The 20,920-nt window shown below is 42.1% G+C and overlaps 1 protein-coding gene across 5 annotated transcripts in view; it reads right to left on the reverse strand.

The window, feature by feature from the left end:
- Nucleotides 1-479: 479 nt before the first annotated feature.
- LOC131683754 (lachesin) overlaps nt 480-20,920 on the reverse strand; it is a 332,969-nt gene continuing 312,528 nt past the window's right edge. For all 5 annotated transcript variants that reach the window (XM_058966018.1, XM_058966017.1, XM_058966013.1 and 2 more), the window contains exons 9-10: nt 19,058-19,117; nt 480-11,418 (exon numbers count right to left, since the gene is read on the reverse strand). In XM_058966018.1, coding sequence (XP_058822001.1) covers nt 11,291-11,418; nt 19,058-19,117 — 188 coding nt within the window. In that variant the 3' untranslated portion in view covers nt 480-11,290. The remainder of the gene's footprint in view (nt 11,419-19,057; nt 19,118-20,920) is intronic.

Here is a 20,920-nt window from a genome sequence, read left to right on the forward strand (position 1 = left end):
TTGATGTCTCATGCGGCAATCAGCTGCAACTATGTCAATTTTGAAACCAAATTAAGTGAAACATAATTACTAAACCACCACGGAAGCACGTAGAATTTCAATTAAATTATTCTCGCAACCTACGATTCCCAGCTTCAATTATTTGAACAAGCCTTCAGAGAAATATGGCAAAGCAAACTGTCCAAAATTATAGATATTAAATTAAATGATTATATCGAAGGTATTTCTAGTACTTGAGACATTTTTTAAATTTAGAGCAAGAAGAAGCGAACTTAAAAAAAATCGAATGATAGCACAAATGAATAACGATAACAAACTACTTAAAATAAAAAAAGAATTATTAATAATAAAGCGCTTCAAAAAGAACCTTAACCCTTCGTAAGTTGCATAGGGCACTGAGTGCATCTCGCTATAAAATGCGGATTCACCCTGCTGCGAACGCTTGATGAGAGACGTGGGCTAGACACACACGAGTATGCAGAGAAGTTCTCTTAGTTCATACATTAACCGTGCTGCCCGTGTGTAAAGCACATGAACCGATGCAATACACGACTCGACAATATAACGAGCTTCAACCTTACCTATCTGCATTGGAATAGTGGACCCAGTACAAAACCATGCTGAAAGTCGTGAAGCGAGGGAAGTACGTCAGTTTATATGGTTTTATTTAGGGAAAAAATTGGAAAAATCGAAGCTTTCGTTTAACCCATTATAACCCAGGGGTTTCAAAAAGTGAGCCAAATGCTGTGATATCTTCAATTCCACCAAAAAATGTATTAAATATTATGGGAAAAATAAAATCACCTCTTAAAATGGTTTTTTGAATGAAAATATCTCGTGCAAAAAAATTCGTACGCTTAAATAAAAACAACAAATTTTAAGTTGTTTGACATATTTCTTCGGATTTTCTGATAAACAACACTTCTTTTACACCTGTAGGAACGTTTTGTCACATAATGGAATTATTAGCACGAATTCCAACAATAAAATTCAATTAAATGTATTGCTTACTTTTCAGCCGCCATTTGCCCCAACTATACACGGTTCGAAAATGTAAACAAAATTATAAAAAATGGCAGTTGTCTTGTTTCACAATGAAATATGAGGTGTAATGATCCCATTAGTGCAATAATAAAGCAGTTAGATGCCAAAATTCTGCAGTAAATACGCGTTAAACGATGGATAGTTCTGCGTATGAAATTTCATACGCTAGGATATAATGGGTTAACAACAAGTCGGTAGATTTCGCCAATTGATGCAGTAGTCGATTAAAACCCAAGCCCGGATCTTTTCTGGATGTTGAAAATGGCAAAGCAACAAAGTCAAGATCTGCGGCTGCTCTGGCCAATTCGTCGGCCTATTCATTATCAGCAATAACGGAACCTCCTGGTACTCAAACGAGGTTAATAGTTGATAGTGAGTTTCCAGAATTAAGGGCCGTGAGTGCAGTCTCACTACCGATGCTGAAGTTTATAGCTTTGCTGGACAAGCTTCGTTGAAAAGCGATTGTATCCCGCGCCCAACCGCGAAGATTCTATCACGAAATACGGTACAGTATCTACCTAGCGAGTGAGACTGTTTCAATCCCATTCCACAACAGTAGACATCGCTTCATTAGAGCATATTATTGTGCTTCCACTGGTGAATCGTCAGTAAATATAAGTAGGCTGACGCAGAAAAAATGACAGCTCTATCAGTTTACCGCTTACATATACTAGGCTAGCTCGTCAGAGTGTAAAAATTTGACGAGCGGGCGTCATAGAAATCGTCCGCGAAAACAATTAGATGAAAGTCATATATTGTTTGCTGCTAATGAATGATCGGCACCTGATAGATCACAAGAAAGCTATGCCGATGTCCAAAACCTTTGCTGGGAATAGGAAATTAAGGTTAGATATGTTTTCTATGGCATGCAGCCAAACTACCAATTTTCACTAATAATCACATAGATGCACTGATTATCCACTGTGTCTAGTGTAATTATGGCGTGATTTACGTCAAGAATCCGTTGCACAAGACGTTTTTTTCCATCATAAGAGCTTTAATATTGTTAATTAGCAACTTTCGAGAGGTCCGTTTGTTTAACTCAACGATTTTTCTGACGTCACCGAAAACTGTCAATTAGCGGAATAGCAAGCCTCGTTTCTGTGAGCCGTGTATCAGTTGGTTTATGGCAGCCATGGTGAAAACAGTGATACAACTTTGGTGGATTATAATTATCAAATTGCACCAATAGCTGCAGTGCTCGTTTAAAACCCGAGACCGGATCTTTTCCTTCATTTACCTTGTTGAAATTTGTTACCGACCAATTCGAAACATTAAATTATTCCATCGTAAAAAGACCAATATATCACATAATAATAAACATTTCATTATAAGTAGTAAGAAAATTAAATTTAAATTGTGGCCAAAGAAGTACATGTAGTTTAATAAATTAAAGCTGCTTCCACCCACCCCCCTTCGAACTTTAATTACAACCACGTTTGCGAGATCCGAATATGCGGCTCGCATCTCTGCCATATGAACATAACATAACGGGATGCCTGGTGATATTTCCGGAAAAAAGAGAAAGGAAAAGAAAGCGAGGAGGAAGGAAAGGGACGATCCATAAATTATGTAGCATTTTTTGAGTCCCCCCTCCCCCTTATAATGCTACGTCATTTATGGATGATCTCAAACGAGAGAAGACGGAGCAATTCGACAGAAAGTGTCTGATAGCGGGATTGTGAGGACGTGTTATACCCTACGCCTAAAGGAAACGATCGGCTACCGTGATTGCGTGTTTCAGTGGCAAATTATATTCTGGGATGGTTCCTGGTATCATTCCACATATCAAGCTAAAACATGCCACAAGCTGCATCAACTTTAGTTTGGTCAAAGCCGTCGATAACGAACTTCTTACAACGATCGGTGGTGTCGCTCAATGCAAACCCCTAATAAATCCTCGTAATGGTTAATCAATGAATAAAAAAACTAATAGAACACAAATAAATAAATTTAATTTTACCGTGTTTATTTCCACCAACTCTCTTCACTATACACTGCCGTTGATGACGCACTGCTGCGGGCGGTTTCCTCCGACCGACCGGGACAACAACGGCCGAGTTCGCTCTATTTACGTTGGCTGCTCCGGCAGCGGTCCTTAACAATTAGCTAGGGAGGTGAGCTTGGCTCTTTTGTTGGAACCTCCCTAGCGACGTTGGTGACTAATCACCGGATTCCTTAGCTCCCCGCAAGGAATCCCGGAAGACACCGCAGTGTTCTTCCCAGATGGAGCCGTCGTCCTACCTGCTTCCCTCCCCTTGGCTGTTAGCTGAAGAGGAGAGCAAGGCTCGGTCGACTTACCCTCTGCAGCGAGAGGGGCGGGTGCGTTGGATCCCTGACGGTTAGCCGGGGAAGCGAAAGCTCCTTGGGAATTAGCTTCCCCCGACGGCGATCCAGCACCACTAAACAAACCAGCACCCGAACCACGGGCCGGCACTTTCGACGGAAATCGACCGTCGCACACGCGCACTGAACGTTGGTTACGGTGGCGGGAAACTGTCCCGAAATAAAAACAATAATTTTCTGGACGTCTTTTCGTTGCCGTGGTCCGTCACTTTCTCTCTGCTTTACGATTGCCGCCTTCTGCACTCAACCATCTCAAACTGCCAAACGCTTTGTCGCACAGCTGTCAACGATGAGAAGCATAACCAGTGCACACGAATTTTAGCAAGAGGAGAGCGGTAGCCTACCTAAGCCCTATATTACTAATTCACAAACATAAAACAAAAATTATCTAGCCTATCTGTACGAATAAAACCGTTCACAAACGCGAAAATGAACAAAAATTTACAATTAAATGTGAACGGTACCGAACAGCGGTGAGCATAATTTTACGTAAACAATACACTCTACGGAGTGTATACGCAAAAAAGGGTATATTTCCACCCAGTGCTAAATTGTTACCCTGACGGGTTACTACCGAAAGACGGCGAACAAGGGATACGTCCATGGTTTCACGACGAGGAGTTTGAAGCCGATAGATTGATCGAGTACTTTGTCCAGCATTTCCCGACGAGTGCGAAGGAGTGGAGATTTACCGAAGTTACCTCATGTCCAGTGCAGAACGAAGCCATATACGTCAGACGAAGCTGCCCGGCATCTAAAGCTTGCTATTTAACCTCATCCCGAAAGACGGATCGGCGAGCCCCGTGCTAGTGACCGGCGAGTGTTCGTTATTGTCTCGACAAACACTACGGAAGAACGGTAGCCACAGTTTTGGAGGTGAGGGTTCTAGTGAAATCCCCCGCTTGTTAGAGCTCAGTATCCGATGCGCTGCTGCCCCGTGAGTGAGCACGTGGGACGTCGTATGGAAGTAAGTGAACTTGCCGGAATAGCGGGAAGAAAGGACACTCATCGGAAAGACCTACTACGAAACCTAGTCGGAAAATCCACTGGTCAACTTCTACGTGGACGGATGGTGAGTCCCTAAAAACGAAACGTTCCAGCAATCGAACTGATGCACGGAATTTCCACCCAGCAGCTGAAGAACAATGCAGGAGGAATCGTCAGCTGTAAAGTGGCAAGTAATGTGCGGTAGTCGGAACTCTTCCTCTCTCGTGAAGTTACTGTTCCTGCTCGGCCGCAACGAGACCCCCCCCTCCCCCTTCTCCATTCCTTTTCCTTCCAATAATGTGAAAATTCAATAAAACAAAGCTGACTTTCATGTGTTTCGTGCCACATTCTTTTGATATTTGGTTTCCTTGTGTGAGTCTCAATTTCGGCTTAACTTCATTTTATTGGTTACCTAAGGTGGTTACGGTAAGTGTGTCCTCTCGAAGCAAGACCAACGTCAACCCTGAGTGGGTATAGCCGTGAGCTAGTCGGTATTAACAAATTGGCAAAGAATCGGATCAACAAAGTCAATATCTGCGCCTGCTCTAGTCAGTTCAGTTCGGTCCATTCACTACCAGTATTAACGAATTATCCGGGCAGTGTAGCGAAGTTGATAGTATTCTCAATGCTGTGTTCTTCTATTGTAAATCCTCACGCAATCACTAGCTTCGACCGTGAGTTGTACGAGTTAAGTTTGATTGCAGTTTGATTATGGAAGCTGAAGGTTATAGCTTTGCTAGTCAAGCTCTGTTGAAGAGTTGATTGTACCTCGCACCTAATCGCGGAAATTCTGATCTGAAATACTGTGAGATTGTCCCAATCCCATTCCACGACAGTAGACACCAGCACCAGCACATCCCTCTATCAGAGAGTCGTCAGTGTAACAGGGTACTTTCGCTTGTTGTTGTTTCTCCATGTAGCAAGCAGTACCCAAGAACGCAAACTCACTCAAGTGCACCAAATTTAAAATTTTCGTGGCGAGAACCGAATATGAGCTGATCAGTAAGGCATAGTTAAGTCTGCCAACATTATTTTCGACGGCTATAGCCAATGTATTGGTCAACAGCCGTAGGCCCATTCGAATTCATAAAGGAATCAATGAAAATTGGTTTTGAAAACATGTAGCGTATTTGTTCATGAATCCGAAAATTGTCTCTATTTTCAAATAGAAGCATTTTTATCGCGGGAGCAAGAATTTCCTCACACAATGAAACCTTTTGTGTATGATTAGGAGCAAGATCAACATAACTTCTGTCGAAAGATCAGCAATCTGCTACCTGTATTTAAATGATAGTACTTCTTGTTTCGGGTGTATATGTGCAGGTTTAATATTTAGAAGCACGTCAAAGCCGCAGTCGGAGTCATCGTGAATGCTTCAATTCAAATCATGGACACTATTTTTGGAAGATGGTTGAGCTGTGACTAGATCATCATCCTCTGTGCCACCTCAATAGGCATTTATATGATGTTACTGAAGGTGCAATTACCGTATACATTCGAAGATGTATTTTGGTTTGAGATCCCAGTGAGTTTTCCTGAAAGTTCGTCTGCACTAGCCGAAGGCCATGTACGCTTTCTTGACTCTGAACTAAATGTGAGTAGAACAGTTCAGTTTGGAATCCAATATAACTTCAATGTACTTGCCATGATCCGCACACAGTAGCTTAGAGCTTGCAAGGGACGGGATCTCAGTAGTCATTCGTTTCAAGTGAAAAGAATGATTCAAATTTCGTAAGGATCGACTGACAATCGACACCACTGGTAGTTCTTAATGCTTGTTGCATTAGGTCAAAGATTGTTTCGATGGAAATTTCGACACCTAATATTTGGTAATTATCAGTAAAACCGGCGAGTCGGAAATACAAACTTCTTGGACAAAAAAGATCATTGCGTTTCCTGAAGAAACCCTTGGCAACAAGGTTCCACAGCAAAGGTAACAGCATACCACCCTGAGGACAGTCGCAAATGTTCAACTTTCTTATTGCTGCCAGTCGCAGTGACGAACAAAAATGAGGTTATTAAGCATTGCATTAATCCAACCCGACATACTTGCAGATACTCCATGACCGCGTATAGCGTCTAGAAAAGATCAGAAGGACACATTGTCAAAAGCACCCTCAATGTCCAGGAACACTCCCAAGTTAGATGCTTTAACGAAAAGGTTTGCGAACAACATCATGAACCTGAATTTCCCATTAAAGGCAACACCGAAAGTTGTGGGCAGAAAAGTCGTTTCACACATTTTAACATTCGGCAGTCGCCCCAACGCGGGTTCTAGGTGCTCTAGACATTCGAAGATTACCAAAATTGTATTTGAGATCCAAGAAGAAGATATAAGAAAGCCTTGAAAGGATTTTTACCAGTGACTTCGGTGGTTATCATTGTTCGGAAATTAATTCCTGTCCTTAACACAGATTGCTGCTGACCTTCAATGGGAATGCAGAAAAGTAGCTGAATGATCGGGAATGTTACCTCATTCATCTACGGATATTCTAGAAAAGAAGCATTTCACAGTCTGAGGGAATGTATGCTAGGAGATCTCGAGAGTCCAATCAATGCGTTTAAGATTACCAAAGTCAGTACCCAGATGATATGGGAAATATTTTGAAGCAGCTGCACGACAACAGTAAACAGCTGAAGAAACGACGGAGAGTTCCATACTTTCAAAGGAATTCATTACTGATCTGCTTGTCCTGGTTGGAAGTTTTGAGAGAATTATACAAACTTTGCTCGTAAACATCTTACTCACGGCTGGAACTGCTCACTTGGAAGGCCTGAGGAGATTTTCCGGATGTCAAATACACTGACGAATTTATTCGAGTTATTATGAAACAGCCTACTAGTTATCAAAGAAGCCTGTTCGCACTCGAATTCTTCGTAGCTACAGGCTCAATCGAAATCGTTCACCAATGAAAACGAGTTTTTCTTAAACTGTAACGTAATTACTTTAACGGAGATCTGATGCTAGGACACTAGGCGCACGACCAGACAACATGTTTAATGTCGCGATAACCGTCACAACAAGCACAGAGCCCGCTCGGCACGGCAAAACTACTATATGTACCTGGTAATCTGATACGATTTTTCAGATCAAGCGCTCAGGAACTCCCATATTTTCCCCAGAAAAAAAACAAGGATTGCTTTCCATGCTTGATCGAACGGAACTGTAACGACGAGGGGATGGTCGTTGATAGGTAAATAAGAGAACCTTAAGTTTTGTGGGGAAAATTTTTGCAGCCTCTTTTAAAATAGTTCTCACCAATACTGCATAATAATCAGCTATGGAAAGCTCTCATCATCTGACAAACGTTGCGGTGATATGCGCGCTACAATGTTTAGTGCGTCTATCGTTTGAATGAGGATCTACGTATGCAGGGCCTAGCCACCAGATATTGTTGATGATATTGTTTCTCTCGTTAATCCGTTGACGAACCGGTACCAATAACCGCATTTTTCAGCTTCATCAAGTTTTTCATTTGCGTTTCTATCGTCGCGTATACTCGGGTAAAAATGGGCTCTCTGACGTTTAGAAAGTCCTTGTAAGACTTTTGACCAGGGAGCGGGAGACCGCCCACGGTTGTTCGCGCTGGGTGCTCGTTTCGTCTGACCTTCAATCGCAGTGTAGAGCCGTTGCGCGCTTTCAATGGAGGGATTTCTTATTTTGATTCGATTGTTTCAGATATAGTGGACGCATAGTATATCGTGGGAGTAGAAGTCTTCTAGAACCAGCTGAGGTGTGATGTATATGGAAGCAATATCAATAAGTTTTTGCATTTGATTCGAACTTGACAAGCAACAACTTCAATAACTGGTACTGAGCAAAGGCTAATCCGATCGGAAAATTAGCACGTTTTGATCCCCAAAACGCTGCTACATATTGTTTTCTCGGTCCTGGCGAATAATGTTAAAATTGGGGAAGATCTACGTCGAAAGTTTACAAGGTTTTACATAACGCAAATGCATTATGTAAAACCGAGTAAAATAATAGGACTTACGCACGTCGCACCCATCAAGGGACACTCTCCGGCCTTTACGAGGAAACATAGGAGAGGAAATGGTTCTCCTCTTTCGAAAATTAATAGGCACATTAGACGGTGATCCCGCAATGGGATTAACAGAATTTCGCCCTTAGTCGTGGCCGGTGGCGTAGCCCTCTTTAGCATTTCTTGTCGAAGCGTTCCTCAAAAATATGATTCAGTTTTCCCGGCATAATTTGCATGTGGAATATGTCGACAGTTCAGGCGGAGTCTCTCTACAGAAGCAAAACTTTTCATGATTCTTTTCGCATTTTGCTCACCGTGCCCTTTTCAAACAATGATCTCATCATTTGCAACGACAACAGTTCATGTCCCGCGGCACAAAAAGGCAAAGAGGTAGATCAACTTCGTTTACAAAAACAAAGTGTGGAAGAACAGAGCTGTCGGAAAGCTGAACGCAATTGCTTGAATACCAGAATTTTCACACCAATGCACCCGCCGGTCTGAAGTGTCGTCCATAAAATTGAAAAAAAAATAATTTTCACTGATTAAAGCGAAGGGTTTCTCAATTAAGGCCCCTCTCGGAGACTACACCATCAATCTCTACTTCCTGGGCGGATACGTAGACAAAATCCTTCTTCGTATACGCCCGAGTGTTGTTAAGTTAGATCGCGCGATATATCGATGATACTAAAGGGCTTTTCTTTGGTCCGGAAGTAGACCATCCAGGGGCCGGTTGCATTAAATGGATATGGTTTGTATTGAAAAGGATTATTTTTGCCATCGGTATTCAAAGCTCATTAAGCCTGAAAGGATGTTGGTCGCCGGAGACACCTTTCCATTGGTCCACACTATCATACTGGCTTCAGTACCCACCGAAGAAGGTTCCATTGCAGGAAGTGGAAAATTAATACAACGAAATTTAAAAGAAAGGAGTAATTGGGAGTTAGCTCTACAAATGTTCCATGTAGTATCAGTAATCAACAAACACATTTTCGGTGAGACGTCGGTCATACAGCCCGTAAACAAAGGGTGTTTTCAAATGGCCATTAGCTATTATCAGGGAATTTTCATTTACACTTACACACGCCATGTCTGAACGTTCGTCAGTACTGGTAAAAATCGTTCCGAATTTTACTACCGACCCGGGAAAAAATGTTCCGCCGGTCCATTTTGAAGCATCATTAATTCAAACGCACGATTTTCTGAAGCTATTTATGTCCTTAACAAAATAAGAAATATCTTGGTTCGAAATGCGACTGAAATTTTTACCCTATCGGTATACGATGATAAGATATGTAAATAAAGCTATTTTTATAATTACGAGACCAATTAAACAAAATTTAAGTAGAACGAAAAAACGAAATTTAAGTAGAACAAAATTTGAATTTTGCGACAAAGCTATACTTCTGATTAGTTTTACCAGATTTTCAACGATTGGTGTTACAGTGAGTAAAACATTTGCATTTTACCTTCGTGGTAACAACAAAAAGTTCAGTAGTCGACTGTTTGTAAAAGAGAAATGCTTCCATTGCCAGGAAGCGCTCTACCATAGGCAGTAAATACTCCTCCATAGCGTATATTTTGCTAGCGCCCTTCAGCGAAAAGTATGAATTGATGGTAATTGATAGAAAAATGAAGGTTTCATGAAAATCCAGGAAATACATCTGACAGTAGGCGTACAGGGAAGTATAAGCTTAAAATTAATAGCTTGACCAAAGCGTATTGAACTTTTACGTACGACGCTATATAGATCAAAATCAATAGCTTATGAAACAGCTGACTGTTCCGAAAGTTCTCAGGTAAATGTTTTATTAATTTTTAAAGATGAAAATGTCTACGGTAGTTTGCAGTTTTTCGATTACCCTTTAACTTTTTATCCACCTTCGGAGCATCAATTGCGGTAGGAGCTGCCAGTTATTTTTTAGTTTCGTTGAACTTACACAGAAGAAAATAATTTCCTCCAGACTCCCTTTTTGCATTCCCTCCACTATTCCTACCGTGCATGGCTGCACAATGCAATGCGCTTATCCTCGAATGCTACAGTCAACTTTATTGCATTTTGATGGATGCACCACTTTGATTATAAAGTTTATTCATAGTTTCATCTTCCAACACCATAATGCTATGAAAAAATCATAGTCATAGTCATAGCCAAACACCATCGGAGAGAGCTAACAGCGAGATAGGGAATAATAAAAGCAAAGATGCCTTTTACTCACTTCCACCATCCTTCAGGTTCGTTTCGCTTAACAATTTTATAATCCTTTAAAATCCTCTTGTTTGACTTTACTCTTTCTCAGCGCCACACTTAATTTTCAGTCTACCATTTCTAGCTGATTATGCTTGATGATTTTTACTTAACTTCTTTCCCCTAAAGATATTCATCCCGTTTCGTTGATGTGTATGAAAATTTTCCTTGATATGAACGTGCAAGCATTTACGTAGCATTTTGTCTGTGTATGTATGGTACCTAATTTCTAAAATATACATTCGATTCAGCAGATTACGACCGTTTTAATCACTACAAGCAGCTTTTTGGCATTCACGTTTTACGCACAGCGAAGGAGAATAGATTGTGTGTATGTATGTATGTCATCTATAGTTAGGCTATCATGAATCGGCTATTATCCTATTTGAATATGCCATCGTTATTGTTTTGAAAGATACACTCCGTCTCTGGTTGAACGTGGCACCTGAATAAAGCAAGCCCCCTCAAATACTCCCTTTTGCATCCACCCACAATTCCACAATCGACTCAATGTTTCGGTTTTGGGCCATTTTGCTCGCAATTGGAGCCCTCCCTCATACGAGCGGCCGAATCGGTTCCAGGAAGCCCCATCGGATCAGTTTTATGCTTATGCTAACACGATGATCTCGGTACTGACGACGACGATGTCGACGATGAGCGCTTATCCCAGCGTAAGCGTTTGCTGTCATCTGATAGTTGAAGTTAGGAACAGGACCAACGACAGTACGGCGAGAACGATGTGCTGTGAGCTGCTGCCGGTAAGTAATGAATTGGCACTCGAGTTGCCCCGTCCTCGAGCAGCTTCGGCGAGACCTGGGGGAAAAGAGGAAAACCGGACAAAAGATCAGTTTTAAAGCGTGCGATTGGTATCAACACTATCAATTATTGACAACGTTTGGAGCTTCCTTCCCCGCTTTGGTCGGAGTCACCATTTAGAGACGACATGAGTGTCCAACGGACCGAACGCTCTTTCGTAGTACAACAACGTATCGGTTTCAGACCGAACACTAGTTGCATGTGCCCTGAGCTGGTGGTTCGGTAAGTAGGTAGGCTTGTCTCAATAGACCTCACAGAAAGCTTTTCTATAGTAAAATTACAACAAAAGCCAATTAGGGTAATGAGGCCATTTTGATCCTATTAGAGAGAGTGCCGTACTAGTTTAACACGCCATGCAACACGCCTCAATGTTTGTCGGAACGCTTCAGATTGCTATATTGTTTTCTAATAGATACAGAAATTATAACGCCCATGGATGGTCCCAACTTTAAAGAAGTGTAAAGATGATTGAAAATCGATTAATATTACTACATGAAAATTCAATTCTAGTTTGCCCATCTGTTTATTTCACATCTTTGCTCTCACTTCAGTACCACTGGTCTAACTAAAGTTTCATAACTTTCTCTACTAAGTAATTTCATACTAATTGAATGTCGTTAAAAGGAAAGAGGAAAGTGTGACAACATATTAGTTAAACTAAAAAATTACTTGTTTACGAAAAACACTTGGGATTTTTTTATTTCCACACCAAAAAAATATGAATGCTATCGTTGACGTAATTCAATATTTGACACAATTTGATAAACTGTATTTCACAAAATGACGAGATGTAACCATATTCCAATCAATTTTACATGAAAGATATACTTTACATGGACAGTACTATAAAATTACACGTATCAACATTCAAAAGAAAACGCTATATAAGTTCTAGACCCGCGAAGCGAAGTAATTTGATTTCAGTAACCTTTTAACCTCTGAAGTATGACAGTAACGATTTACACAGAAAAAAATATTTTGTGATTTTAAGTTTATTTTCATACACATATTTGGAGCATGAATATAAATGTAAAATCAAGTTCCACCAAAAATCCACACGACTTGTCGTGCTTTCTTCAACGAAATTTATTATAATTCTATACGTGGATTGAAAATTACAGTTTCTTCAAACGGAAAACCAATGCACTTCAATGTATTTTGTACACGCTTATTGCTGAAAAATGATAGACGTGTAATAATATTACACGAATGAAAGTGTAAAATTGTATGCTTTTTGATGCTCCAATTGAGTGCATTTATTTTAACGTAATTTTCAATCAAAGTTTTGATTCAATCTTTGTACGTTTACATTCGTATTGATTTACATGTCGTTTAAATTTCATTATTTTTTGTGTGTATATAGGATATTTCTGTGTGACCGTATTCACCAATCTATAACTCCGGAACTAAATATCAGATCTGAATAAAATATAGCAATTGATGGGAGTGTCATATTCTTTATTTGAAATCTAACTTGTAAAAATCGAAAACGAATTTGCTGAGAAATAAATGAGATAATAACTTAGGAGTTTGGCAAATTCTCCTGGGGCATCAAGAACCGTCATAGGCGGTCAATGTGGTCAAAGCTACTTCGATTGGTCAAAAGTGAACTAGATCCGCAAATCCAAGTAATTTTGCATACATTTTATTATTTTTTGTATCGTTTGGCCATCATGATGGTACCAGATTCTATGAAAATTTGCTGTGTGATGCACTCTTCAATCCGTAACTCTGGAACCGAAAGTCTAATCAACAAAAAATTCATTAGCAGCCGATTGGAAGGACCTTTCATTTGAGACTAAGTTTGTTCAAATCGGTCCAGCCATTTTTAACCCATTATATCCTAGCGTATGAAATTTCATACGCAGAACTATCCATCGTTTAACGAGTATTTACTGTAGAATTTTGGCATCTAACTGCTTTATTATTGCACTAACGGGATCTTTACACCTCATATTTCATTGTTAAAAAAGACTGCTGCCATTTTTTTGTAATTTTTTTAACATTTTTGAACCGTCCATAGTAGGGGCAAATCGCGGCTGAAAAGTAAGCAATACATTTAGTTAGATTTTATTGTTGGAATTCGTTCTAATAATTCCATTATGTGACAAAACGTTCCCACAGGTATAAAAGAAGTGTTGTCTATCAGAAAATCCGAAGAAATATGTGAAATAACTTAAAATTGGTTGTTTTTATTTAATCGTACGAAATTTTTTGCACGAGATATTTTCATTCTCAAAACCATTTTTAACCGGCGATTTTATTTTTCCCATAAGCTTTGATACATTTTTTGATGGAATTGAAGATATCACTGCATTTGACTCACTTTTTGAAACCCCTGGGATATAATGGGTTAAGAAACAGAAGTAACGTTTTTTTGCCACATACACACAGACATTAGGGGGCAGCAGGGAAAGGAAGTGCAGGATTTCAGGGGCTTCACGGTACCCCCGGACCTACTGCGAGTTGGGAGTCTTGCTAGGATGTGGTGGGGTTGGGCAGCATTGGGGTCTGCTAAACCTCTAATATGCCATAATCCCGAAAGCAGCTCCGACGAAGCGAGTCTGTGCCGCTTCTGCTAACATTCATAGATTTTTGAAATCAAAGATCTTAGCAATAAATGGAACATTTTGATTACGGTTTACTTGTCATGGCGAACGTCAACGGAGAGAACATGGATCACGAATTTGCGCGGTGACTTTGAGCTAAAAAGCGTTCTATTCTACTCCCTGAGTACGGAAAGATGACACTAACAGTAAGACTGCCTTCGTCCCGTTAAAAATGTGGCAGGTCTTCAGGTACGTTCAAAATTCATTATCATTTAATTGGTGGTACTAGATTTGGATGGACCATTCCCAATTTCACGCCGATCCGGCTCTGAACAATACTCCCCATGAAGGATAGCGTCAAGTCTAGCATGACCTGGCTGCTGTATAGATTATCATGTGATCACAAGAGACGACTACGTACAACGAGTGGAGATAGTGACCCGGAGTTGGGACCCACCAGCATGGAGACATAAAAAAACACAGGTGATTTGAAAGGCACGTGGAGCACAGGCGACGCAATTGCGTTTGCAAGGAGTGGTAATCTGCAGAGATCACCGGTAATACCACCGGGAGCCACAGCAAGTATCGGCAGCGGCTTGGTAAAGAGTGAACCACGAGAAAATCAACGGGAGATTAGATTTCTGATTCGAGTGTGGAAAAAATTGACGAGCTCTGTGAGTTCGCGAAGGATAAGCAAAATGTGCTAACCAAGGTGAATCAGCTAGTGACGAGTATTAAATCAGCCATAGCAGCTACTGAACGCGAGCAGCCGCAGAACATGTGACGGCAGAAATTGAGGTGACACCGAAAAGTTACCACACTACTCGCTCTGAGAAAAGAGTGAGGGATACGCCGGGAGAACAAGAGCACCCGAAAAATCAGCAGAACGAGATGGAGGTCACCAGCGACCAGGTGAACGTTGTGAAAGACCGTGGTTGGTGCAAGAAGAAACGAAGAAAGAACATGAGTAGAAAGAGAATCGTAAGACTCCTTCGGAGTAGTCGAAGGCCTATTCACTGACCATCGATGCGAACGAAACTAAGTCCTACGCCACTCTCATCAAGAAAGTGAGAAAGGCTGATGGAGTTGGGAGAGAACTTAGGTAAAACGAGGCGCTCCAGAAAGGCGAGATGATCTTCGAGCTGAGCAAGGATCCTTCCGTCAAGAGGTTGACCTACCGCGAGCTCCTCGGGCAGCGGAGCGAACTTGAGAGCCCTGTCGCAGGAAGCCGTAGTCGAGTGCAAGAGTCTAGACGAGATAATGACCGTAGTAGAACTGAGAGGTACACTGATCGAGTAGTGCAAACTAGATGTACCGGCGACTGTCCGGAGTTGAAAATCGAATGTCGCAACCTAAACGGCGTCGAAAGAGCAACCCAAACGGCTTCTATTCGACTACCGGTGGTTGTAGCCAACAAACTGACGGAGACCGGCAATATAAAAATCGGATGTTTCGTGTGCTCGCTGAGAGTAGCTCCGCAAGTTACCAAGCAGAAGGAACTATGTTTAAGGTGCTTGGACCTCGGACACAAGGTGGGGAGCTGCAAGGGCTCCGGCAGGTCTGCTCTGTGTATAAGATGCGGAGGGTTGCTAGAGACTGCACGAAGCAACGAAGGTGCATGATCTGCAAACCGGAGTACTGAAACGGCCACATGACAAACGGCTTCAAGTGCCCTTCGTACAAAAAGTCGAATGCAGACCAACAATGGTAGAGATAACCCAACTCAATCTCAGACATTGCGACATTGCTCAGCAACTGCTGTCGCAGTCGACAACAGGAACGAAGTGTGACGTTGCAACTATTACAGAGGCGTATCGTGATCCTCCTGGATGGTGGATAGTGCAGCGATGGCGGCAATCCAAGTGATGAGCGGTTTTCCTGTCCAAGAGATGGTGGATAGCATACACGAAAGCTTCATGGATCCAGGATCAACGGCGTATTCGTCTGTAGCTGTTATGTTCCCCGACGATGGACACCAGAGCAATACAATTGGATGCTGGACGCACTAACCGAGTCGTTAGCCGGACGAACGCCGTTTGTTATAGGAGGAGATTTCAACGCTTGGTTCGTGGAGTGGGTATCAGGCTGACCAAAGCACAGCTTGTTGAAAGCCCTGGCGAAGCTGAATGAATGATGATTGGAAACTCATCAGCGACCTAATATTCTTGCGACCACCAAGAGATGTCCTACACCATTCGTCGGCGGAATTGTATTGTAACGCAGAAGGTGAGGACTTGCGAACGAAAGGGGGAAATGTAGAACTTCTACAAGAACCTTTTTGTGAAAGCACTTTGTGTTGACGGCTGTTGGCTCTAATCCCAAATGCCGATGAACTGTGATATTCCCAACGTAGCACTGTAGACCACGATCCTGGCGTTTCCGGACATGTTCAGGATAGTCCTACATTAATGCCTGTAGGATGACTACTTATCGGATTGATGGAAGATCCAGAAGCTGGTGCTGCTGTCAAAAGCAGGGAAACCACCAGGAGATCCACCATCGTATCGGCCTATATGCCTGCTGGATACTCTTGGTTAGCTCCTGGAAAGGGTCATCCTCAACAGGCTGACTACCCACGCCGAAAGCGAGAACGGACTATCGCAGAGGCAGTTCGGAAAAGGATATCGACGGTGGACGCCACCCGCACAATAATTGCGAGCGCGGTGTAAGCATTGACACAAAAGAAAAGGAGTAATCGTTACTGCTAGAACGCGTTCAATAGTACTAGCTGGGGGCTATCGCCGTAGCGCTGCACAGAATGCGGGTTCCGGACTATCTGTGCAAGGTTCTGACAAGTTACTCATCAATACTGTGGTATGGCGTACCGACCTGGGCTGCTGCGTTGAACTTAAAGCGGGACCTGACGAAGTTGACAAGCACTTTTCACATAATGACTGTTCGTGTTGCGAGTGCGTACAGAAAGATATCATCGGAGACGGTATGCGTAACTACCTTGATGATTCCCAACTGCATCACTCTGGCTGAGAACGTGGAATGCTACCAGCGGAGAAATGCACGTAATGCAAGGAGACTGGCCCGAACGGTGGTTAGGTGGCAGTGGGACAACGCGGAGAAAGGAAGGTGGACCCACCAACTCTTCCCAAATGTGTCTGTTTGGGTACATAGGATGCATGCAGAGGTGAACTTCCGTTTGACGCAGTTTTTGTCCAGGGATGGATGCTTCCGGAAGTTCCTATACGGACACGCTTCGTCACCCCTTTGCTTGGAGTGTGTGAACGTGCAAGAGACACCGGAACACGTGGTCTTCGAATGCCCCAGGTTCGAAGAAGTCCGAAGGGTATGCCTGATATAACATTGGACAATATCGTCGAAGAGATGTGACGCGACGAACGTATCTGGGACGCTGTCTACTGAGCGGTTTCGAGTATACTCTTCGAGTTGCAGAGGAAGTGGTGAAGGGACCAACAAATTAGCGTCATTGGCTAGAGGGCCCCCGTGGAACCTCAAATCGGGTTTCGGGAGAAATTCCCCCGCCGAAGAATTCCCCAATAGTATAGACTGGGTCCACCGCCGGGGACCAGTTGAGTAGTACGCGTCGGGTAGCACCGAATTCGGGTTATCGGGGCACCATCGAATCGGACGTCACGCTTCACCGGAATCGCCGGACCGACCTCGACACCCTACCGGATAGCTCGTGAGTATTCTAGATCCACCGCCGGAGATTTGACCGAGTAGACCGCATTGAATACCCAGTTCATCGATATCGGGAGCAATTTACCGCCAGGGACGGAAGGGTAGATTTGCTGTCGTGGACTACGCGACAGAATCGTGACGAAAAGGGAGCTAATTGGCTCACGAAACAAACACCACTAACGAAAGTAATTCCGTTGTTGAGAAACTCTCAGGAACTCAGTTGATCTCGATAAAGTTGGGAGCTAAATGGCTCAAGGAAGCAGGAATCGGTGTCGGGGGAAAATTCCTCCGTCAGGGAACCATTGGTCGGAGTAGGGTGAGTTCACCGTTGGGAACTATCCAAGTAGATCGTGATAAGGCAGGAGCTGAATGACTCACGGAAACATGAGCTAAATACTCCCCACAAGGTAATACCTTGACGTAGTTCCGTGGGGGAAAAGGGCGTGAAAAGTAAGTATTGTTTTTAGTGGTTAGGCACGAACGTGAGTGGTGAGTCTCACACAGTACTAATACACTACAGATTGGTTGCATCTTCCATCAATGCTTCTCTCCCCCATCCCTTTCCGACGTTTCGTTGACCACATCGACCACCATAAAAGTTTCCGACACTCTTATGAAAATTGGTCATCTTTTAAAATTACCAAACTCACATCAGTTTCTCGGAGATTTTGACAAAATTCGTCTCAAATAAAAGGGATATAATCGCCGTCAAAGGTTATATGGTTCCAGGAATATAGATTGAATCGTATGGTCACGTATGAAATTCTCTTATAAACCGGAACGAAAGATTGGTTTTGAACGGGAAATATAATTTCAGTAATCGAATTTGTACTTTTGATGCCAAATGTTGTCAAAATGCATGAAACATCGAGCCTTGATGTCATATCGAAACAAAAATAGACTTTTTGGGGCTTAACTGGTTTTGCACCTTTTTGTCTTTCCCCATAGAAAGGTATGTATGGCAATTACTCTATAAATCGACTTTTCAACCGAGGCCCGGGGGAGGGGCGAGTGTTATTCTAACGATGAAAATACAAGCCAGTGGGATTTGCTAGTGTCGAAAAATCCCATACAAACTTTATGCACATTAGTGCGGCAGCTAGACTTGTCCGATTTGCTTTAAATATGGAGCAACCACTATTGGTGCGACCAGGAATCAACTCAGGTGTGAGCCGATTAAGTTTTCAAAAATTTATTATTTTCTGGGCAGTCTAGTGTAGATACATTATTAACTTATTTAATGGCGAGTATCAGTTCCCCAAGATATCTTTTGTTTTAACAACAGAGTAAATAATTTATGATCTATAGACTTTGTTGCGTCATTATACCAATTGTTTCATACAAACTAAAATACATACAAAGAAAATGGGGGTGAAAATTCCGAAAGGTTGATTCCCTGAAACGCTAGCTTCTGCCTTATATATAGCACATACCTCCAATTATATTTAATTGATCGTCGCTTGTTTGCACTCCACCCGGATGAATTTTTATTTCTGAAACGAGAACAGAGAAAACACACAAAACAATGAGTAAATTGTCAAACAAATCATTTCCAAGGCGAGCCAAAGGGACGAAATCAAACGTTCTCTATTCGTTGGGATCGGAACCAGTACGCCGTTCGGTCTGGGATGGCGAGATCCCTACACTAGTAGCTATCATAATAGAGTGGAAACAACAGAACGCAGATGACAATAGCAATCAAACAAGATGATGACGGCAATGATGACGACGATGTCGAATTCCCTTTGGATCGGTTGTTAGTAGATGGTGCAAAAAGTGGCGTGAAACGAACGGGAAAATTATAAATGAATTGATTGAATGAATGGGAGTGATTGTTTGTTTCGATGAAAAATCTAATTAGTTCTGCTCCTGTACGCTCTTTCGTTCGATGATTCCGTGTTCAGGTTTCGGGACGGTGGACACGAACTTCCAAAGCTGTAGCTATCCCTTACTCGGTTTCTCGCATCATTGCAACCGTTTCTTCGATACAATGCCAATAAATATCTGATGCCAACTGACAACAAAAGGTGAACGACAAAGTCGAGGACAGACAAGTGATTCGTGCTGATTTCTTGTCCTGTGGTGGGTTTAGTTTAATGCCAACCCCTGTTTCGTGAGCGGGTGTTTTGGCAGTGGCAAAGTCAAAGGGTCACACTGTCTTCAATTTTTATTCTACTTAAGTCGAAGTTCATATCAATCGGTTTAACCAGTGTGTTTTAGAAAACAATCTCAACCTTTAAGCATTTAAAGAATAAAATCCTGCGAACAATGCGTTTATTGAGTCAGACTTAACACGAAAAGGAAGCTAGTGCTATAAGGATCGTGGAGCGAATTCAGACCCCCTCGATTTCTCAGAAAATCGTAAGACTTTCTGACTGTCATACATATTTGTGGAATCACTATTCTAATACATTTTGACAGCTGAACTTCATTCTTCAGTTTTTTTCAGAAAGGAAATACAACGTGTTTTTTCATCCTTTAAACAAAAATTATTGTAATGGCAAAAACGCGATTAAAGTAACAAACAAAAGTGAAAAATTATAGATAAGCGTTTTGGAAAGTTTGAGTCTCGTATTTTATGGCGTGATTTTTGTGTGGGTAGACACATAGATATTTTAAGGACGCTCACCACTTTTGTGCGAAATTATTACTAAATTACGTTGATGATGCGGTAGTTCACGAAAAAGACCGTGCTTTTGTTTCTCACTACACGCGTCCCAAGTAGCAATTGAAATTTTATAGCATGCTACCAATGCAATCTAAGTTTTATGAGGGGCTATAAAACTACCATAAAACCTTAATTGCTACTAGGGGTGGGCGAATCGCATCCATCACTATAAAGCCCAGCTCGTTCGTTGCGCAGCCGCTCTGGTAGAAGGTGGCCGCTCGATGCCCGATTTTCTACACCTTCTGTCCCGCCAAGCAAAGTTCCTGCAATGCTACGGCGTCGAAGTTGCGAGTTTACAGCTCGTCGTGCAGAGTTCGGTCGATTGTAGCCAAGCAATTTACAGTTCCAAATTTTCAATAATTTTTTGCCTTTTTGTAACAGAAAGCTTATACAATCGGTCGGAATTTCTACTTTTAACCGAGGCCCGCAGGACCGAATCTCTTACACCATTCAACTCAGTTCGTCGAGATCGGAAACAGCCTGTATGTGTGTGTGTGTTTTTGAGAGCAATAAAAAACTTACAAGAAAGCCCTGAGACGGGAAAAATGTGCAAAAACCCAAATGTCTCAGGGAACGGGTTTGGGCTACCATCACCCGACCCGCTAAAAACCACTGCTCTTGCCCGGAA

This window comes from Topomyia yanbarensis, chromosome 2, assembly GCF_030247195.1.
Source record: "Topomyia yanbarensis strain Yona2022 chromosome 2, ASM3024719v1, whole genome shotgun sequence".
Lineage (NCBI taxonomy): Eukaryota > Metazoa > Arthropoda > Insecta > Diptera > Culicidae > Topomyia > Topomyia yanbarensis.